The following is a 16,356-nucleotide window of genomic DNA, read 5'->3' as shown; positions in this document are numbered from 1 at the left end:
CGATACTTTGCAGGGATTTCGACCTCGCCTCCTGTCCTCGCCGCTACGGTAAAACCCTTACCTCCACTCTTGGCGCGAGGCCAGAGAAGTCGGAATTTCCCGTTGACCACCCCGGCATCCCGCCATTAACCACGCGACCAAAGGAGTGTATTCCGTGTTTTCCTTTTGAAAGACTCTTTTTCTAACATTACTCGCGTTATGCGAAATCCCACTTTGGTAGTATCCAGCTGGTACGCGTAATATTAGATGGTTTTAGAAACTTCCACCGCGCTTACCCATTTACTCCAAGGATTACTTGTGGCAGTCGTCAGTGGCATCTACGACGTCAACCACGACGGAGAATTAACCCCGTCGCACCTCCGTCTTCGGGTACGTGACCGTACCATACCACCCGCATTGTGCGACCGTGCAAAAGCTATCGATTTGATTTCTTCGCACATTGTGGGCCAAAAATACGTCTTTTTTCTTTTCTTCGTTCCGTGACGTAGCGCGTTTAAGTATACAGATGGTAAAGCGTTCATGAATCTATTCATGTTGCCTGGTGTATTCTGGATGTATCATTATTCAATAAAGCATCTCTGCCGGGGGTTACCTTCGGCATCGAAGATGCACGTGTTCTTGAGTAAATGCGATGGTTTTTGAGGTAATGTTCCTCAACAGTGCTGTGCTCGCGGTCAATTATTGCGTACGTCGGATTTGTGTTGGAGAAGTATCGCGTGGACGCTCTTTCGTTTCACGGATGTATGTGGCGGGGCAATCGGAGCAGAGATTTATGTTTACTCGGGCCACATTTTTTAGATGTTTTTCTCATGGCGAAGTTGGGGTACGTGCAACCGGGCCTGCATTGTTCGCGGAGTAAAATTCAACGTACGCACCGAGTGTTTACGTTTTTATTCCAAATTCGGTTTGAGAGCTAGCTATACCCGGTGACAGGTCAAGAACGAAGTGGAAGCTCCTCCCACCCTTTTCCACTTTAGCGGAACGCCGAAGTGGAAAGGGGTGGGAGGAGCGTCCTTTCCTGTGTTCGCTCTACTAAAGCGGAAAAAGGTAGGATGAGCTTCCGCTTCGTTCTTGATCTGTCACTAACAGCAGTCAAACAATCTTTTTCCGCCGAGTCAAAACGGGGGATCTTGGCTTTTCTCATTTCTTCATCAGGCAGTTCGTGAACAGGTTTATTTTCTTTGAGACCAAAGGGACACATTCTTCTCTATCGTGATTCCAGTGAGGTTACGTGACGCGCTGCCCGAGATTATTGTGGCGTCAAGTGGCTGTAGCCGCTGGATTCGGGAGTATTTAAAGGGAGTTAATGACGCATATGACTTTTTAAGATCGCGGGTATCGCTCGAATATTTGTCAGCGGCGTAAATGGCTCTCGAGAGATCTGACCGAACCGTTATTTCCCGCTCCTTTGTACCGAACTTTGTACAGTGGCGCACCAGGACAAGATGTGTTAAACGAGCAAAAAAAGTAATAGACCTCGCATGGGCAAAAACGTTTTCTCTAAACCGCAGAGCGAAACACTCTTTGTCAAAGCCTGGTTAGTGTCCAAGGGCATACAAGTACCATAGTCTGAAAACTGTTTTCTGTGTAAAAAAACCCGATCCCATTAAACATACATTCCTACGTTGCTGGGACGTGGTATTTTTGGTAAATATCCTCCGAACAACTTTAAAAAAAAAAAGAAGTCCCGTTAACGCCCTATGGCATACGGTACTTGTTTGTGAAAAATGGGGACACAGTTCCCTACGACATATTTATGCTCGTTGTTCTGCATAGTCTGTGGCAGAGTCGCGTGGTGGTACGGCACGTAGATTAATGTGCGTCCTGTTCATAAGTATTGTGTTGAAAGCATGTGCTACCTGAAAGAAATTTATATGGTGCAGCAGCGGCTGACTGACTGGTTTCCACTGGTTGAAGAGCTTGAGACCTTCAATAGTTTCTTATAATTTGAATTTTTTGTCACTCTCTTCATGAGCCAATTAGGCTTATGTTCTTACCTTGTATTAAAGAAGTGAACCTGTAAAAACAGAAAAAAATGGAACAAAAAGAGTGCTTGCGTGGCCTAGTCGGTAGCCTGTCTGCCTCGTAACAGAACAGTCATGGGTCCAAATGCGCCCTCTGCCAATAATTTTTTTAAATTTTTTTCTTTAAGGCAAATAATTACTTTATAAAAGCGAAATCATTTGAGACATGCGGCGACCTTTAATTAGCACTACATGGCATGTTTTAATCACATTAATTCCCCGCCTGACGTCACGTTTCACGTGGGCCTTGTGAGTGTTTGAAATTTCCACGCGAGGTGATATGGCTGTGACGTCATGACCCATCGACCAATGAGGAGTTTCCCTCCCCACCGACGCCGAAATCGAGTTTCTGCGACACAAGCTTCTAAACGCGAACGTATTGTGTTAAAACCTGTCATCGACGATCTGTAGAACAACGGCTACACCAGCAGCTTTATTCATCGAGTTGCCCGCAGTCAACGTCGCACTCACCGGCGTGCACAACAGCAAGAACAGAGAACGACACGCATCAGCGTGCCATATATAAAGGGTACAAGTGAGGGACTAGCACGCGTGCTGGCAAAAATTGGAATTCAGGTAGCCCACAATTAAGCCCATTCCAACACTGGGACGACTTACGCCACGGCCGAAAAATCGGTCCTTTAATAAAAAAAAAGAACAAAGAAAAAAACAAACAAAGAGTACGTACAGAATTGGATGCTCTGATTGCCCCGCCCCGTCAAATAATCGGTGAAACCAAAAAGCTCCCACAAGCAGTGGCGTACCAACGTGTTCTTGAGTGGGGGGTAAACCAGACCCCTCTCCACGGCCGCGTGGGCGGTGCCTTTGGTATCCCTTGGGCGCTGCCGGCCAGAGTTTGCCCTGCCCAGTGGCGGCTGCTTCGGGGGGGGGGGGGGGGGGGGGGGGGGGACAAAACACATGCCTTGACCCCCACTTTGAGAACTTAAGGGGGGGGGGGTCAAGCGCTCCCCTTGGCCCTTCCCCCCCCCGCCCCCCCCCCCCCCCCCCCCCAGCCCATGTCCACAGGAAGCTTCTCCAACACAATAACGACGTACGCAAATTTGACCTCTAGCGCAGCGCTATTGAGGAACAATTTCTCAAAGATCATCGCATCGACTTCAGAACACGTGCATCCTCGACGTCGAAGGTATTTCCCGGCAGAGACATTTTATTGAATCGTGTTACATCCAGGATACACCAAGCAACGTCAATACATCCCTGGGCGCTTTACCATCCTACGCCGCGTGACGAAGAAAAATAAGACATCTCCGCAACTATAAAAAAAAAAGTTGCTTCTCGTGAAACAATTATAACCGGCTCTGAAAAAAAGATCCCGTATTTTTCGCCCACAATGTGCGAAGAAACAAAAGCCACAGCCGTAGCACTGTTGCGAGATGCCGTTGGAATGGTGCCGCCACATACGTGAGGAAGGAGATGCAACGGGGGGAATTCTCATAGCCGTCGTGGTTAACGTCGTAGATGCCGCTGACGACTGCCACATAAGATTACTGAAGTGGTTAAGCGCGGTGCAAGCTTCTAAAAGCATCCAGCATTACGCGTAGCAACTGGATACTGCCAAAGTGAGATTTCGCATAAAGCGAGTATGTTGGAAAACAAGTCCTTCAAGCAGACGAAACGAGGAACCTTTCTTCAATGCACAATTCTTGCCGGACGCCAGGGCTGCCCTCTTCGCCCTCTGCGCGCGGCACGTCGTACGGGAAGTCCCGAGTTCTATCTCCTTGAGGCAAGAGGGAAGAGAAGGGTTTCTTTCAACTTTTCCTGCGCGCGCTGCGACTACAAGTGACAAAAGACAAAACCTCTGCGAAGTGTCGCCAATAAAGCTATCAATTTAATATCAAGTCGGTTTCGAAACGTTGTACCCCCAGTTTTGTAGTGATTGGTTGGAGTTCCTCTATTCCCTAAAAGTGGGTAGTGAATGATCGAGTCGTGCCGTAGAACATGCTAGTTCCGACGACAGCTGAAAGGCTCGTTCACGCAGTTGCGTCGCCTGCGTCCTGCAGCAGCACCTCGCCTCCCCATTGGCTCATCGTAATGGTCGCTTAGAGCCACTAAATGAGATGCGCTCAGAGTATCGGTACTCCGTTCCCCGACATTAGTTGGTTCTTATGCAGAGCAGACGCAGCTGCCGATCGTCATGAGTCGAATGTGTGACATCCTCGGCATTAAATTCGGTGTTAGGAAGGTCACGTTTTATTGCTCTGCTTTGTTGCGAACTATCGAAACATTTGTGGAGGGCGGAAAAGCGTTTCCTTTGATTTCAGATAAAGCTTCAGATAACTGGCAATAATGATTTTAAGACACAATATGGTCAAGTGTCGTTACTCTGAAGAGTAGCTTATTATATGGCACAAGGGACGCCATACCAATAGCTCGACGCAAGCAGTCTTAACGCAGTCAAATGCAGTGAGACGCGACTGTGTGAACGGGCCTTAGGAAACGCACATCGTGGCTTATCAATGCATAAACGATCTTCCCAATTCTTGCATTGGCATTCGTTATTCGGCGTCCTTATCGCGCAACTCCGCAATCTGATTCGTTGAAGAGAAAATGCGGACTCCTCTCGCCCCGCGTTCCTTAGAGGGGCCCTGCAATCATATTTAAGCGTCTATCTTTTTTGCGGTTACACGTCTCTTGGGGTTCGGGCAAGCCAGCGGGCACAGAGAGAGTAACTGAATATCAGCGCGTCATATTTTAACCGAACGACGCGGAAACCGCCACTGACGAGGGCGACCCGCGGTACCGAAAGCAAGCAAAATCTGACGTCTTTGGTCCTAAGCTTTTTACTGGTCAGAGCTGCTAAAAGCCTCTTTTTAGTCGAAATACAAAATATAAGTGGCGCGAAAAGCTTCAGTTATTTATTAAAGTAGTTTTTTTTCAGTATTATAGATCAGAAAAGAAACGAATGCAGTTTATAATGTAGGGAAACAAGAAATGACCCGTCGACATACCCGCACCAAGCGGTGGAAAAGGCGGCGCATACTAGAAACGAGTAGTGGGATCAGCCGCCGACAAGGAAAGGTCCCGGATGTACGCGGCGGCGCTGCGGTCGTATGGACTGGAGGATCCGACCGGCTCCGAGCTTTTCGAAGGCCTTCGGCGAGAAGCTTTGTAGTCTTGTGCAAATAGTGGATTTTGAGTTCAAAGCGAATTCGAAGCAAATAGTGGTTTTGGCCGAATATTTTCGAATCGAATATAATAATAATAATAACTTTATTCACCATATCACGTATGGTGGGAGCTGGAGAAAAAAGCTGACAAAGCTGCTTGACGGGTCTCCAGGCCCCTCCACAGGTACAATCGAATAGCTTTTTCAAGCCTTTTCTACCGTAACATAATGTTTGGACAAAACCCCAGCAAAACTTGTGAAGGTTGTTCCACCTATTCATTTATAAGCCTAGCTTAATCTATCTATATTTATGAACTGTGACCTCAGAAGGTATGATGTTTTGGGATGGCAAGTAAACAACAAGTTTGACATAAAATGAATCCAATGGAAATGGAAAAACTATACCGAATTGAGGGAATTTACAAATCTTAAATATTCTTTCTTTAATTTGGAGTTAAAAAAGAATGACTCGCGCATGATGAACGCAGGTTGTAAGGGCATCTCTGCCCAACATATACTCTTGCAAAACAGTCAGTTTCATTTTAAAACGTTTACTACAATGTAGATACTGTAAAACCCTTAATGCTCACGAGCCCTTAATTTTCGCGAATTGAAAAATTCGCGAACCCTAAAGGCACGCGCAAATTTCGGTCTGCAAGAATTTCAATGCAGGTATCTGGAATTCGCAACCTTTAGTGGGCCGCGATATGCCCTCTGTGACCGATTCGCGAAAAATAGGGGCCCCGAAAATAAAGGATTTTACAGTATTCACATTCACAAAGTTTCCATTTATTTTCATATACAGCCGGCACACGTGCACCATCCCGCTTTGAATGTATGGTTTTCGTCCAAGCACGCAACTGCGATATTAGTACTTTTCCAAATGTTTATCGCGGCGGGTTACTCCGTTGAGTTCGCTTCTTACGAAGCACCCATGTAATGCGGAGGAGCAACACCCGCGAAGCTTGCTTCCGCGGGTATTGCTTCTCCGCAGTGCACCGGTGCTCGGTAAGAAGCGCACTCAACGGGGCTAAACCACCGCAATTAAAACACTTCGAAAAACGCGAATAGAGAAGTTCTTCTCGAAGCGAATATCGAATAGTGTATTATTCGAAACTACTCTCAGAAATTTCGAATATTCGCACAACCCTAAAGCTTTGTCTTGCGGTTTGGCCGTTTCGCGGTATTGCAGGGCGAAGTGGCTCCCATTCTGAACTGATCTTGACCCCGTGTTCGCTGTCGTTTGTGGCCGATGAGATGTCATGCCGAATTAGTGTTTAATCGCGCGGCGAATGCAATGAGAGCCGCTGTGGCTGTCCGCTGCATACAGCCTATCCAGAACATGCTTTAGTGGCGCCCTCTCGCGCCGTCGACACGGAGTGCGGCAGGCATGAGCACCTTGATTAGCTCACTACCCCTCCTCTAGTGCACGACCACTCAAGCAACCAAGGACGTCATGAGGGAGGTTATTTTTGCTTGTTTTTGTAATTTTAATTTGCCTATAACTTTTAATATAAAGTAAATTTCGAGAAAAGAAAAGTTTCACTAAGTTACTACGTTCTGTGCGCTCAGGTTCGGTGCAAATTAAAAACCAGTAAAAACGTCCTTGCAGGGCCCCTTTAATTTATCAGTAGCCGCGAATACACGGATGCCGTCGTAGCACATTTAATCGAGATAAGACAACTGTGATTGGGAGGAGATCAAGAACCAGAGAGACTGGAGGCGAGTGATTGGCTCCCAGTTCGATGCGCTACTGTCGCGTCCACGGAAACGCTTAAGTCGTCGCCTGCTTACCTTGAGCGAGACGCGTTCTTTCAAGCTCTCTCCGCTCTCGAGCATGTAGGCAAGGTGGCGAACCACGGCCGCCGCGGGCAATATTTGCAGGAACCCTGCGGGAGAATACAGTGTGTGGAAGAACTCCCGGTACATTCCTCAACGAGCGGATTGCTCGCGTAGACCGATTTGTTATTTAAACGGAGGCGGATTTGCTTAATCGAATGCTTTTTAATTTAGTGGCGAAGTTCGTGGCGACCAGTGTTGGCTAAATTCCATCAATGATTCCTTATACAAGTAACGATAAGCAACGTGAACGGCGAAGCGCTTTCCTCAGGTATGAATTGGTACTTTTCAGTTCATTCTTCTGCTGCTGTCTGACACTACTCGCTTCCTGAAACCTGCTCCGTCACGTACCGATTGCGCGTGCTATGTAGGAGCCTTAACTACGGTTACACAGTTACCGGTTATCAGTTATTAGTTACATAGTTACATAATTAGTAGCTGTAGCTCCATTTGTTTTTGAAGCAACTATTGTTCTGGTCGCAGTGTGTTTTTTAATTTTCTTAATAATTTTGCCCTTTTTGGCTCGTCCGGCGGGGAAACGTTTAGCTAGTGGTGATACATGTTTTGGCGGAACCAGCTAAACATACAAATACCAACCGTCCATAGAAATGAAAGGAGAAATTAAATGTGCATTCAACCGCTGAACTACCAACTGTTTAATAAGAGTCTCTTTCCTCTTCGACTAGCTTTGGTTGTCCTCTTTTTCTTCTTCATTTGTCTCTGCATTCTGCATTTCATGGGAATCTTCTTCGACTAGCTTGTGCTTCCTCCTCAATTTTCTAACTTTTATTTTTATTTTTTATTTTATTTTTATTGCCACTATTATCTCCTTCGGGAGTGTGGTAGGAGGGGGTGCATAATGTTTTTATAAGGGTATACATTTCTAGTCATTTTGTGCACAGGGGAACAAAGCAATCAACGTCATTATTATACAGTACTGAATAAAAATATAAAACAAAACACAAAAATGAAAACAACAAGAAATACCGTTAATCACGGGACTTAACAAACTTTGGAGGTTAGCAATGTGCGATGACTTTGATAAACCATTTATTATATGAGTGGTTAGGGCATTCTAGTCATGAATTGTCCTTTGGAAAAATGAGAACTTAACTACATCGATCCTAGAGCTCCATTCTTGTAAAGATCTACAACGAAAATTTCGCGTGGGGTAATTATGAGGAGCAGGTAAAATATGTGTAGAGGTGTCAATGTTAAATCGGTTGATAAGTAGGTCGAGTAAAAATTTTAATCTTTCAAGCATGCGTCTATGGGTTAATGGGCTAATGCTGGAACACACATATAGTATTGCCTCTCATGCTGGAACAGACAGCATATGGTTCTGAAACGGTTATTGTCTCTGAAAGTTGCTCTATATGAAACGCAATGCTTTGCTCTGAATGGATTCAAGTAAATTTATTTTGGCTTTAGTAAACGGGTCCCAGACAACAGATGCATACTCTAATATAGGCAGAATAAACGTTTTGTAGGCTGTTAATTTTACGTTGGATGAGGTTCGCTTTAAATTTCGCCGGAGAAACCCGAGCTTAGTTAATGCCTTGAGCACAGTGTACCTAATATGGGTGTTCCAACGCAGGTCATTTGAAATGATTACACGGAGGTATTTATAGGAAGTCACTTCGGCTAGGACAATTGATCGAATAATTAGAGGAAAGAAAACTAGTTTTGTGGGTTATATGCATTGGAACACATTCGGTAACATTTAGTGACATCTCCCATGAGTCACACCAATCGTGTATCTTGGATAAGCAGCTGTTAAGTAAAGTCTGGTTCCTAACATAGTTTACCTCAGTAAAGATAACATCGTCCGCAAATAAACATGCTTGCACAGGAATGTTGGCAGTGATTTCTTTTATAAAAACTGAAAAAAAGTGAAGGTCCAAGGACTGTCCCTTTCGGGACGCCCGATAGCAGAGGAACTAGCGAGGATGCACTAGAGTTTATATGAACGTACTGCTTTCTTTCTAGCAAGTAATTTTAAAGCCAGAAGTAAATGATATAATTTTGCACGATTGATTTAAGTTTTAGAAGCAGTTTACAGTGTGGCACTCTGTCAAACGCTTTAGCGAGGTCAAGGAAAATTACAACAACCTGTTTAGAACGATTTCATATTTCAGCAGAATCATGGACGGTTTAAGTAATTGCGTGGTGGTTGAAAGTCCATTAAGAAAACCATGTTGATTCACGTTAAGAAAGTTGTGATTCTCTGAATATTCCGCCAATTGTTTAAAAAACAACGGGCTCCATGCGTTTCCAGCAGTAAGGAACCAAAGAAATCGGCCGGAAACTCCCAGGCAAGAGATGAGATCCAGATTCGGGAACGGGAACATATATTGGCAATTTTTCATTCTACTGGAATAACGGACTCCGACAATGATTTCTTAAATATTAGATGAAGTTATTTTGAGCACCATTCTGTGTGGTGAACGAGGAACATATTTGGAACGCCGTCATGACCAACAGCTTTTTTTTATCAAAACATTCAGCAACACTGAAAACAGTCCATCGGGAGAGTTGAAAACATCGGGTAACGCCAGACATGTACAAATTACTCAAAAAAGGTAGTTAAGTTAAGTTACTGAGTATCGACGCCAAAAGTAGTTGGAGTAGAGTAGAAATTACGCATTTGGAATAGTAATTGAGTAAACTACTAACTACTGTAAAAAAGTAGCGAATTACTTTGAAGTTACTTTCGAAGTTACTTTTTTATGTTTTTGTGCCAGCAAAATGAACAGAAGTTTGGATCAGTGAAAAACCCTGCGAGCCGGAAATAAATGCAGTCATTTTATGACTTCCAAAATAGTTTATTCGCTCGCCGAAGCAATTGTCTTTCAAAGTTGTTATCGGAGAGTTTTCCTCTTTTCCTTCTAATGACGTCCTCGGTCAAGCTAAAAAGATGTTCCACCGTGGCGCTGGATGCAAAGACAGCGTCCAATTTCAGAAGCAGGCTGCACAGGGTCGGGTAAGCGAGTGTCGGCATCTTTGGTGTCCATGACGAAACATGTGAGGCTTGTCTCGGCAAGAGGGTCTTTTATAACAAACTCTCCTCTTTTTGTCTTTTTTCTTCGGCAAGTTGAGATTGTTATGATTGGCCCCTCTTTATACTCACGACGTTCGGAGATTTCGCCGAGCGAGTGCACCTGACCGTCAAAGGATCAAGTCTCGCGCCACGACGATGAGATCATACGGACGACTGCGCGTCTCGTTGCAGTGTTTTTGCACGCCACTACGCCACTAAAAAAAAAAAAAAAAAAAAAAACTTGCTTTTTGCCGTTGACGTTGGGTCCAACAAAAGGATCTCCCAAGGGTGACTCGAAATCCCCGAAATCGCCTGACAAGTAATGGTGAATTCCGCTCGCAGATCTCGAGCGCTCGAAAAGCGCTCCATTTGGAGCGCGCATATTCCGCTCGCGGATCTGGCTCAAGTTGGTCATGTTCCGCTCGTAGATCTCTGGCAGTGCCCGCTCCACGGAGCGCCCCAGACTCCGCCGAACTTGCTCTGCGGGATTTCACAGATCTCTCCGGAAGTTGGCAGAGCGGCCCACGTGATTTCCGTCTAAATCGGCGGTGCGCATGCGCGGTGAGGTTGGAGAGATCGGCGGGCCGGTCGGGTCGTGGAGTTGGATCTGTTCGGGTGCGTCGGTTGTTTACTCTGGATTGTGACGGCTCGAACGCTCCTACTTAGCGTAGATCACGGATAAAAAGCCGGGAATGTGGAGCGTGGCAAACCGCAAGCGCTGACGTCTGTGATCGCGAGAGGAAGAACGAGAAAAAGAACGCCAGAAAAGCCGGAGGCAGACGCAAGATTAGGCCTATTCATTCTGCAGCCAGTGATTGTTTACCTTTTTACACTGCATTCCGTCGGCGTTTTCCCGTAAAATAAAGCAAGAAGTGGTTAGGCAACGACCGCGCAAGCGATGTTTTGTTACCTCTGGGTTTATTAAAGTCATACTACAAACCTGAACTCCACCGCTGGCAATTGCTGTCCGTGCCCCGCCGCTTCGAGGCGGCCGGAAGGTATGTGACGGTGCCGAGCGCGGACCTCTTCGTTATTTGTGACATGGGCGCCGTGGTACGTATAATTTCGCCCGGACTGTGTCGCGTGTTACTTCTGCAGCTAAGCAGTGACAGTCGTCACTGGTCGTCGGAAAGATCAGCCGGCTGAGGCGTTGGTGGGACTGGTCGAGTTCGAGCAGGCGGCCATTTTGTACGGCGGAGGGAGAAGGCGTGTGGGGAAGGTCGCTCCAAAAATGCAAGTTTATCTTCCCCTCGTCGATTCGGAGCGGGTTCCACGGAGCGGAATTTTGCCTCCCTCGCGGATTTTGGAAAGCGTTCCAGATCTGCGAGTGGAATTCACCATAAAACGTTTTCAACAAAGAGGAGGTCTCCCTGGCGTGGAAGGTCAGAAGGACGAGAAGGATTACGTGAACAAGCATCGGCGCTCGTACAGTTGCAGTTGGAAGCGGGAAAGTGCTGTCATGAACGGATTACCCGTGTCTGCGTTTGTGCGGGGGGGAGTCCGGCTTTGCAAGGGAGTATGCGCTGACGACGAGGCGACCATGGGAACAGGTGCCCAGCTGCGAGGTCATTCCAGTGGCGCCTAGCATGGATCCTACCACTTGAGTCAGAACTCACTAAAGGCACACAACATGAAAACAACAACCCCCTTCGGAGTGTCCCCGCCTTTCACGGTTGCAGCTGGAGGCGCGGCGCTTGCGTGCATTACCGGATTAGGCTTGTTAAGCATCTCTGTCTACGTTTGTGCGCGCCGGTGCCATGTTTTGGCTGCTCGTCGCCACCTTGGCCCAATGACGCCTGTGATGCAGTTTCTACGGCTACCAACTATAAGTGCGTGGAACGGAATGTGAGGGGGCCCCTATTCGGGAATACCACTTAATCTGCCAGCGTCTTATTTATTTCTGCACTCAAACTTTTGTGATGAAAAAAAAAAAAATAGGATTAAATTTCGAAAGTAGTTAGTAATTTGAGTAGAAGTTACCTGAAAAACGTAGTTAAATTCAACTACTAATTACCCAAATAAAGTTGTAATTGAAAGTTACCAAGTTACTCGGAAAAGTAGTTAAACTACAGTAGTTTGAGTAGAGTAGTTGAACTACGTCCAAGTCTGGGTAACGCTGATAGGTTGGGTGGCACGTTTAAACGAGGAATAATGTCGTCATCTAAGGTGAAAACAGACAAAAATAATCATTGAAACCTTCAGCGATGTCACAGTCATCCGTAAATAATCTGTCTGCAACCACAAGTTTGGAAATATCTTTTCGAGCCGGGGACAAAGCCCTCCAAAACTTATCGAGGTATTCCCTAAGGAACGCATCCAAAGTTATATTGTTATGCTTATGTTTTGCAAGGCGAATCATAGCTTTCTGTCTTGTACGCATTTCATGAATATTTAAACGTCTTTTGCCCTTCTTGGCACGATTGATTTTTTTTGTTTTTGATGCAAGATATCGCGAGTTATCCACGGATTATGTTTTCTGGTAATTTTGATACTCCTTAAAAATAAACCTTCGTAAACATTCAAGCACGACTTTCTTTTAAAGAATTTCAAAGAATATCAATAGAAGACCCATCAGAGCACATGTATAAAAAGAATCAAGCATCTCAAGCGCGTCAAGTACTGACTCGTCTTCTGCTTTAGAAAAATATAACACACGCTTAGAAATCTGCTTCTAAGGTAATGAAGGATGAAGTGTCGAAGTAAAAAACTCAACGAGCTCTATTTGATGACGTGCTATCATCTCGCAGAAACGTATTCTCTCTTTTTGATATGGAGACTGATGATGAACTAACGCACTCGCCTTTTTTCCCTTCTGTGGTCAAGGCCTCCAACACCTCGCGGGCAAACGGATTTCTGTGGCGCCCCAAGATAGTGACATGCTCGAGGTTCACTCTCCCCGAGCATGCGCGACAATATGTGGCCGAATTTCTGGCTGTTGTCAATATTTTCAGGTTGTTCGCACGTTCCCGCGTTCTGTCGTTAATGCAGCCCCCCGTTAGTCCGAGATAGCACCGCCCGCATGTCAAGGGTATGTTTTAAATTACTTCCTTTTCACACGGGCATATTTAATGTTGTGATTGGTGCCGCATACAATTCTTCTGTTGACTTGCGCCTGGCTAACTTCACGGCACATCGAATGGTTTTATTTTTCGCCGAGCACACCACTTGTACTTCTTGTCGGCTTGCAATATTTCTTTAATCTTTGTGTGATCCCATGGATAGACAAGACCACAGCTAAAGGATTATGCGCCTTCTTTTTCGTTATGGAGCCAGTATGGTCGTTAGTCTTCTTGACGTTATGGCATATTCTTTCGCATGTGGATGCGGAGACCTTTTGGGGGCAGCCAGCATCCTGAAGTCTGGGTATTTGTGTATCGAAGCTTCGTGTGATTTGATGTTCACATGACTTTTTTAGGCTGGATGACAGGGCTGTGGCGGCTACTTCCTGCTTTACCGTTTTGGAAAGTTGGGATATGAATGGGACGAACCCTTTACCCAATAGGGCTTGGTATCTTTGCATAGGTTCCCAATTGGCTCATTATCTCAGTGATGTGTTTCTCAGTGTGTGTGGACTTGCCATTCAAGAAGCCATCAAAGATTCAAGCATTGCGGCAATATTGCGGTTTGTGGACGATTTCATAAGTTTGTGTGCTACGGAAGTTGACAAACAAAATGACGGGTGCCTCAATACCATTCTGAGGAGTGTCCAACAATGTTGCATGGGGCTCACCTGCACATATAAACTTACCATTAGAAAAACCATCACGTATTTTAATTTGGCATTAGAACTCAGAGAAAGGCATATATGCTAGAGGTACCAAGCTGGATTAAGTAAAGGGTTCCTCCCTTTATCTCCGAACATTCCAAAACCGTAAAGCAGGGAGTGGCCGCCACAGCCTTCTCATCCAGACTAAAATGTCATGTGAACATCAAATCACACAAAACTTCGATACAGAAGTATCCAGACTTCAGAATGCTGGCAACCCCCAACACGTCTTGGCCTCCATATGAGAAAAATAATATGCCATAACATAAAGAAGACTAGCGACCATATCGACTCCGCAACGAAAAAAAAAAGACACATAAACCTTTAGCTGTTGTCCCGTATATCCATGGGATCACATAAAGATTAAAAAATATTGCGAGTCGCCAAAAAGTACAAGTGGTGTGCACGGCGCCAAATAAAGCCTATTCGATGTGCCGCAAAGTGAACCAGGCGCAAGTCAACAGAAGAAATATATGCGGGATCAATCACAAGACCAAATACGCCCCGTGTGAAGAGGAAGTCATTTACAATGTTCCCTTGATACGCGAGCGGTGCTACACGGGAGAAACGGGGTGCTGCGTTAGCGACAGAAGATACGAACAATCTAAAAAGCTTGACGACAGCAAGAAACCTAGCCGCACATTGTCGGGCATGCTCGCGCAAGGTCAATCTCAAGCATGTGACCATCTTGAGGCGCCACAGAAATCAGTTCGCCCGAGAGGTGTTGGAGGCCTTGGCCATGGAATAAAAATAAGACGAGTGCGTTAGTTCATGGTAAGTCTCCCTATCCAAAGAGGGTAAACTTTCCTGCGAAGCGATTGTACTTCTAACAATTAGAAAGTCGAGGAGGAAGCATAAGCTAGTTGAAGAAGACTCTCATGAAAAGTAGAATGCAGAAACAAAGGAAGAAGATATTTATTTTTATTTATTTATTTATTTACCCTCAGCGCCAGAGGCGTTACAGAGGGGAGTGGGTATTAAAAAGTACAACACAACATACAGCGTACAACAGAAAATATTATACAGTAGTTATGGCTCTTTACAAAAAAATATTGGAAACGGCAGTTTTAAAACACTCGATATCAGGGATTTCGGCAATGGCTCCGGGAAGGTGATTCCACATTGTTGAGGCACTAGGAATAAAAGACTCATAAAAATGTTTAGTACGACAAGAAGGAATGGCAACTTTATGACGGTGATCGATGGGTGCTGAAACGTAATGAGGTGTTGTTAGTAGTCTTTCTTTTAAAATCGGATTATTATGATACATCTTATGAAACAAGCACAGACGTTGTGAAAGAAGAGGTAATGATAGGCTAGACTTCATTACGGTCACACTGGATGTACGATGATAATTTGAAAGGATGAAACGAGATGCGCGGTTCTGAATCGCTTCTAATTCGAAGATAAGCGATTCTTGACCAGGATCCCAAACCGAAGCTGCATTTTCCAATTTAGTACGAACTAATGTTTTATATAAAAGTAATTTTAATGAGCTGGGAGCAAGACAAAAATTTCTTCGGAGATATCCAAGCATGCGGTTGGCGTTATTTACAATATATTCAAAGTGACACGGCCAGGACAGATTAGCAGATATATGCACACCCAGATATTTATACGATGATACGGTTTCGAAAGAGAGATAATTTAGACGATAAGAAGCACAAGGATTATCAAGACGGGAAACACGCATAGATTTACACTTATTAATGTTTAGTTTCATGTTCCACAAATCACACCACTCAGAAACACTGTTAATATCTGAGTGAAGAAGTGAGATGTCAGAATCACTGTTAATTTCGCCATAAATGACGCAGTCATCGGCAAAGAGACTCACGGATAAACATATATTAGTGGGCAGGTCGTTAATATAAATGAGAAAAAGTAAGGGCCCCAGAACCGAGCCTTGGGGCACACCTGAGGCAACTGGAGATAAATCAGAATTGATATTGTTAGCCGTCACGAATTGGGACCGGTTAGTGAGGAAGGTGTGCAACCATGCAAGAACGTTGGTGTCTAAGTTTAGTTTAGTCAGCTTGAGAAAGAGAAGTTCGTCAGATACTTTATCGAATGCTTTTGAAAAATCGAGGATTATTCAGTCCGCCAGAGATCCACGATCAAGAATAGAATGTAGATCATGTGTGAAACACAAAAGCTGAGTTTCACATGAAAATGACTTACGAAACCCATGCTGGGATGAATTGAAAAAAGAATTGGACTCTAAGTAGTTTGCAAGATGGGAGTAAATGATATGTTCCATGATTTTACAGGGAATGCTGGTAAGTGACACGGGTCGAAAGTTATTTGGACAATGCTTTTCACCTGATTTGTGCAAAGGAATCACCTTCCCGATCTTCCAATCATCTGGTATACTACCTGTATCAAGAGACTACTGAAACAGTTTACTCAGGATTATAGAGCTCAACATCTTAGTATTAAGCAAAAATTTAGAGTTGATATCATCGACACCAGAGGATGACGACATCTTCAGTTTTTCTATTATTCTCACAATACAAACTGTGTCAATAAGAACTGGGTCCATTGGAAAAAACTCGTAAGT

At 44.9% G+C, this 16,356-nt stretch overlaps 1 protein-coding gene across 1 annotated transcript in view; it reads right to left on the bottom strand.

Moving 5' to 3' along the window:
* Positions 1-16,356, bottom strand: part of LOC115327629 (SEC14-like protein 4) — a 68,599-nt gene that overhangs the window by 14,984 nt on the left and 37,259 nt on the right. The window contains exon 6 of the mRNA XM_029988667.4: positions 6,946-7,040. Coding sequence (XP_029844527.2) covers positions 6,946-7,040 — 95 coding nt within the window. The remainder of the gene's footprint in view (positions 1-6,945; positions 7,041-16,356) is intronic.

This window comes from Ixodes scapularis, unplaced genomic scaffold, assembly GCF_016920785.2.
Source record: "Ixodes scapularis isolate PalLabHiFi unplaced genomic scaffold, ASM1692078v2 PGA_scaffold5__190_contigs__length_132052651, whole genome shotgun sequence".
NCBI lineage: Eukaryota > Metazoa > Arthropoda > Arachnida > Ixodida > Ixodidae > Ixodes > Ixodes scapularis.
The sequence above is the reverse complement of the archived record's forward strand: the minus strand, read 5'-3'. Positions and strand labels throughout refer to the sequence as shown.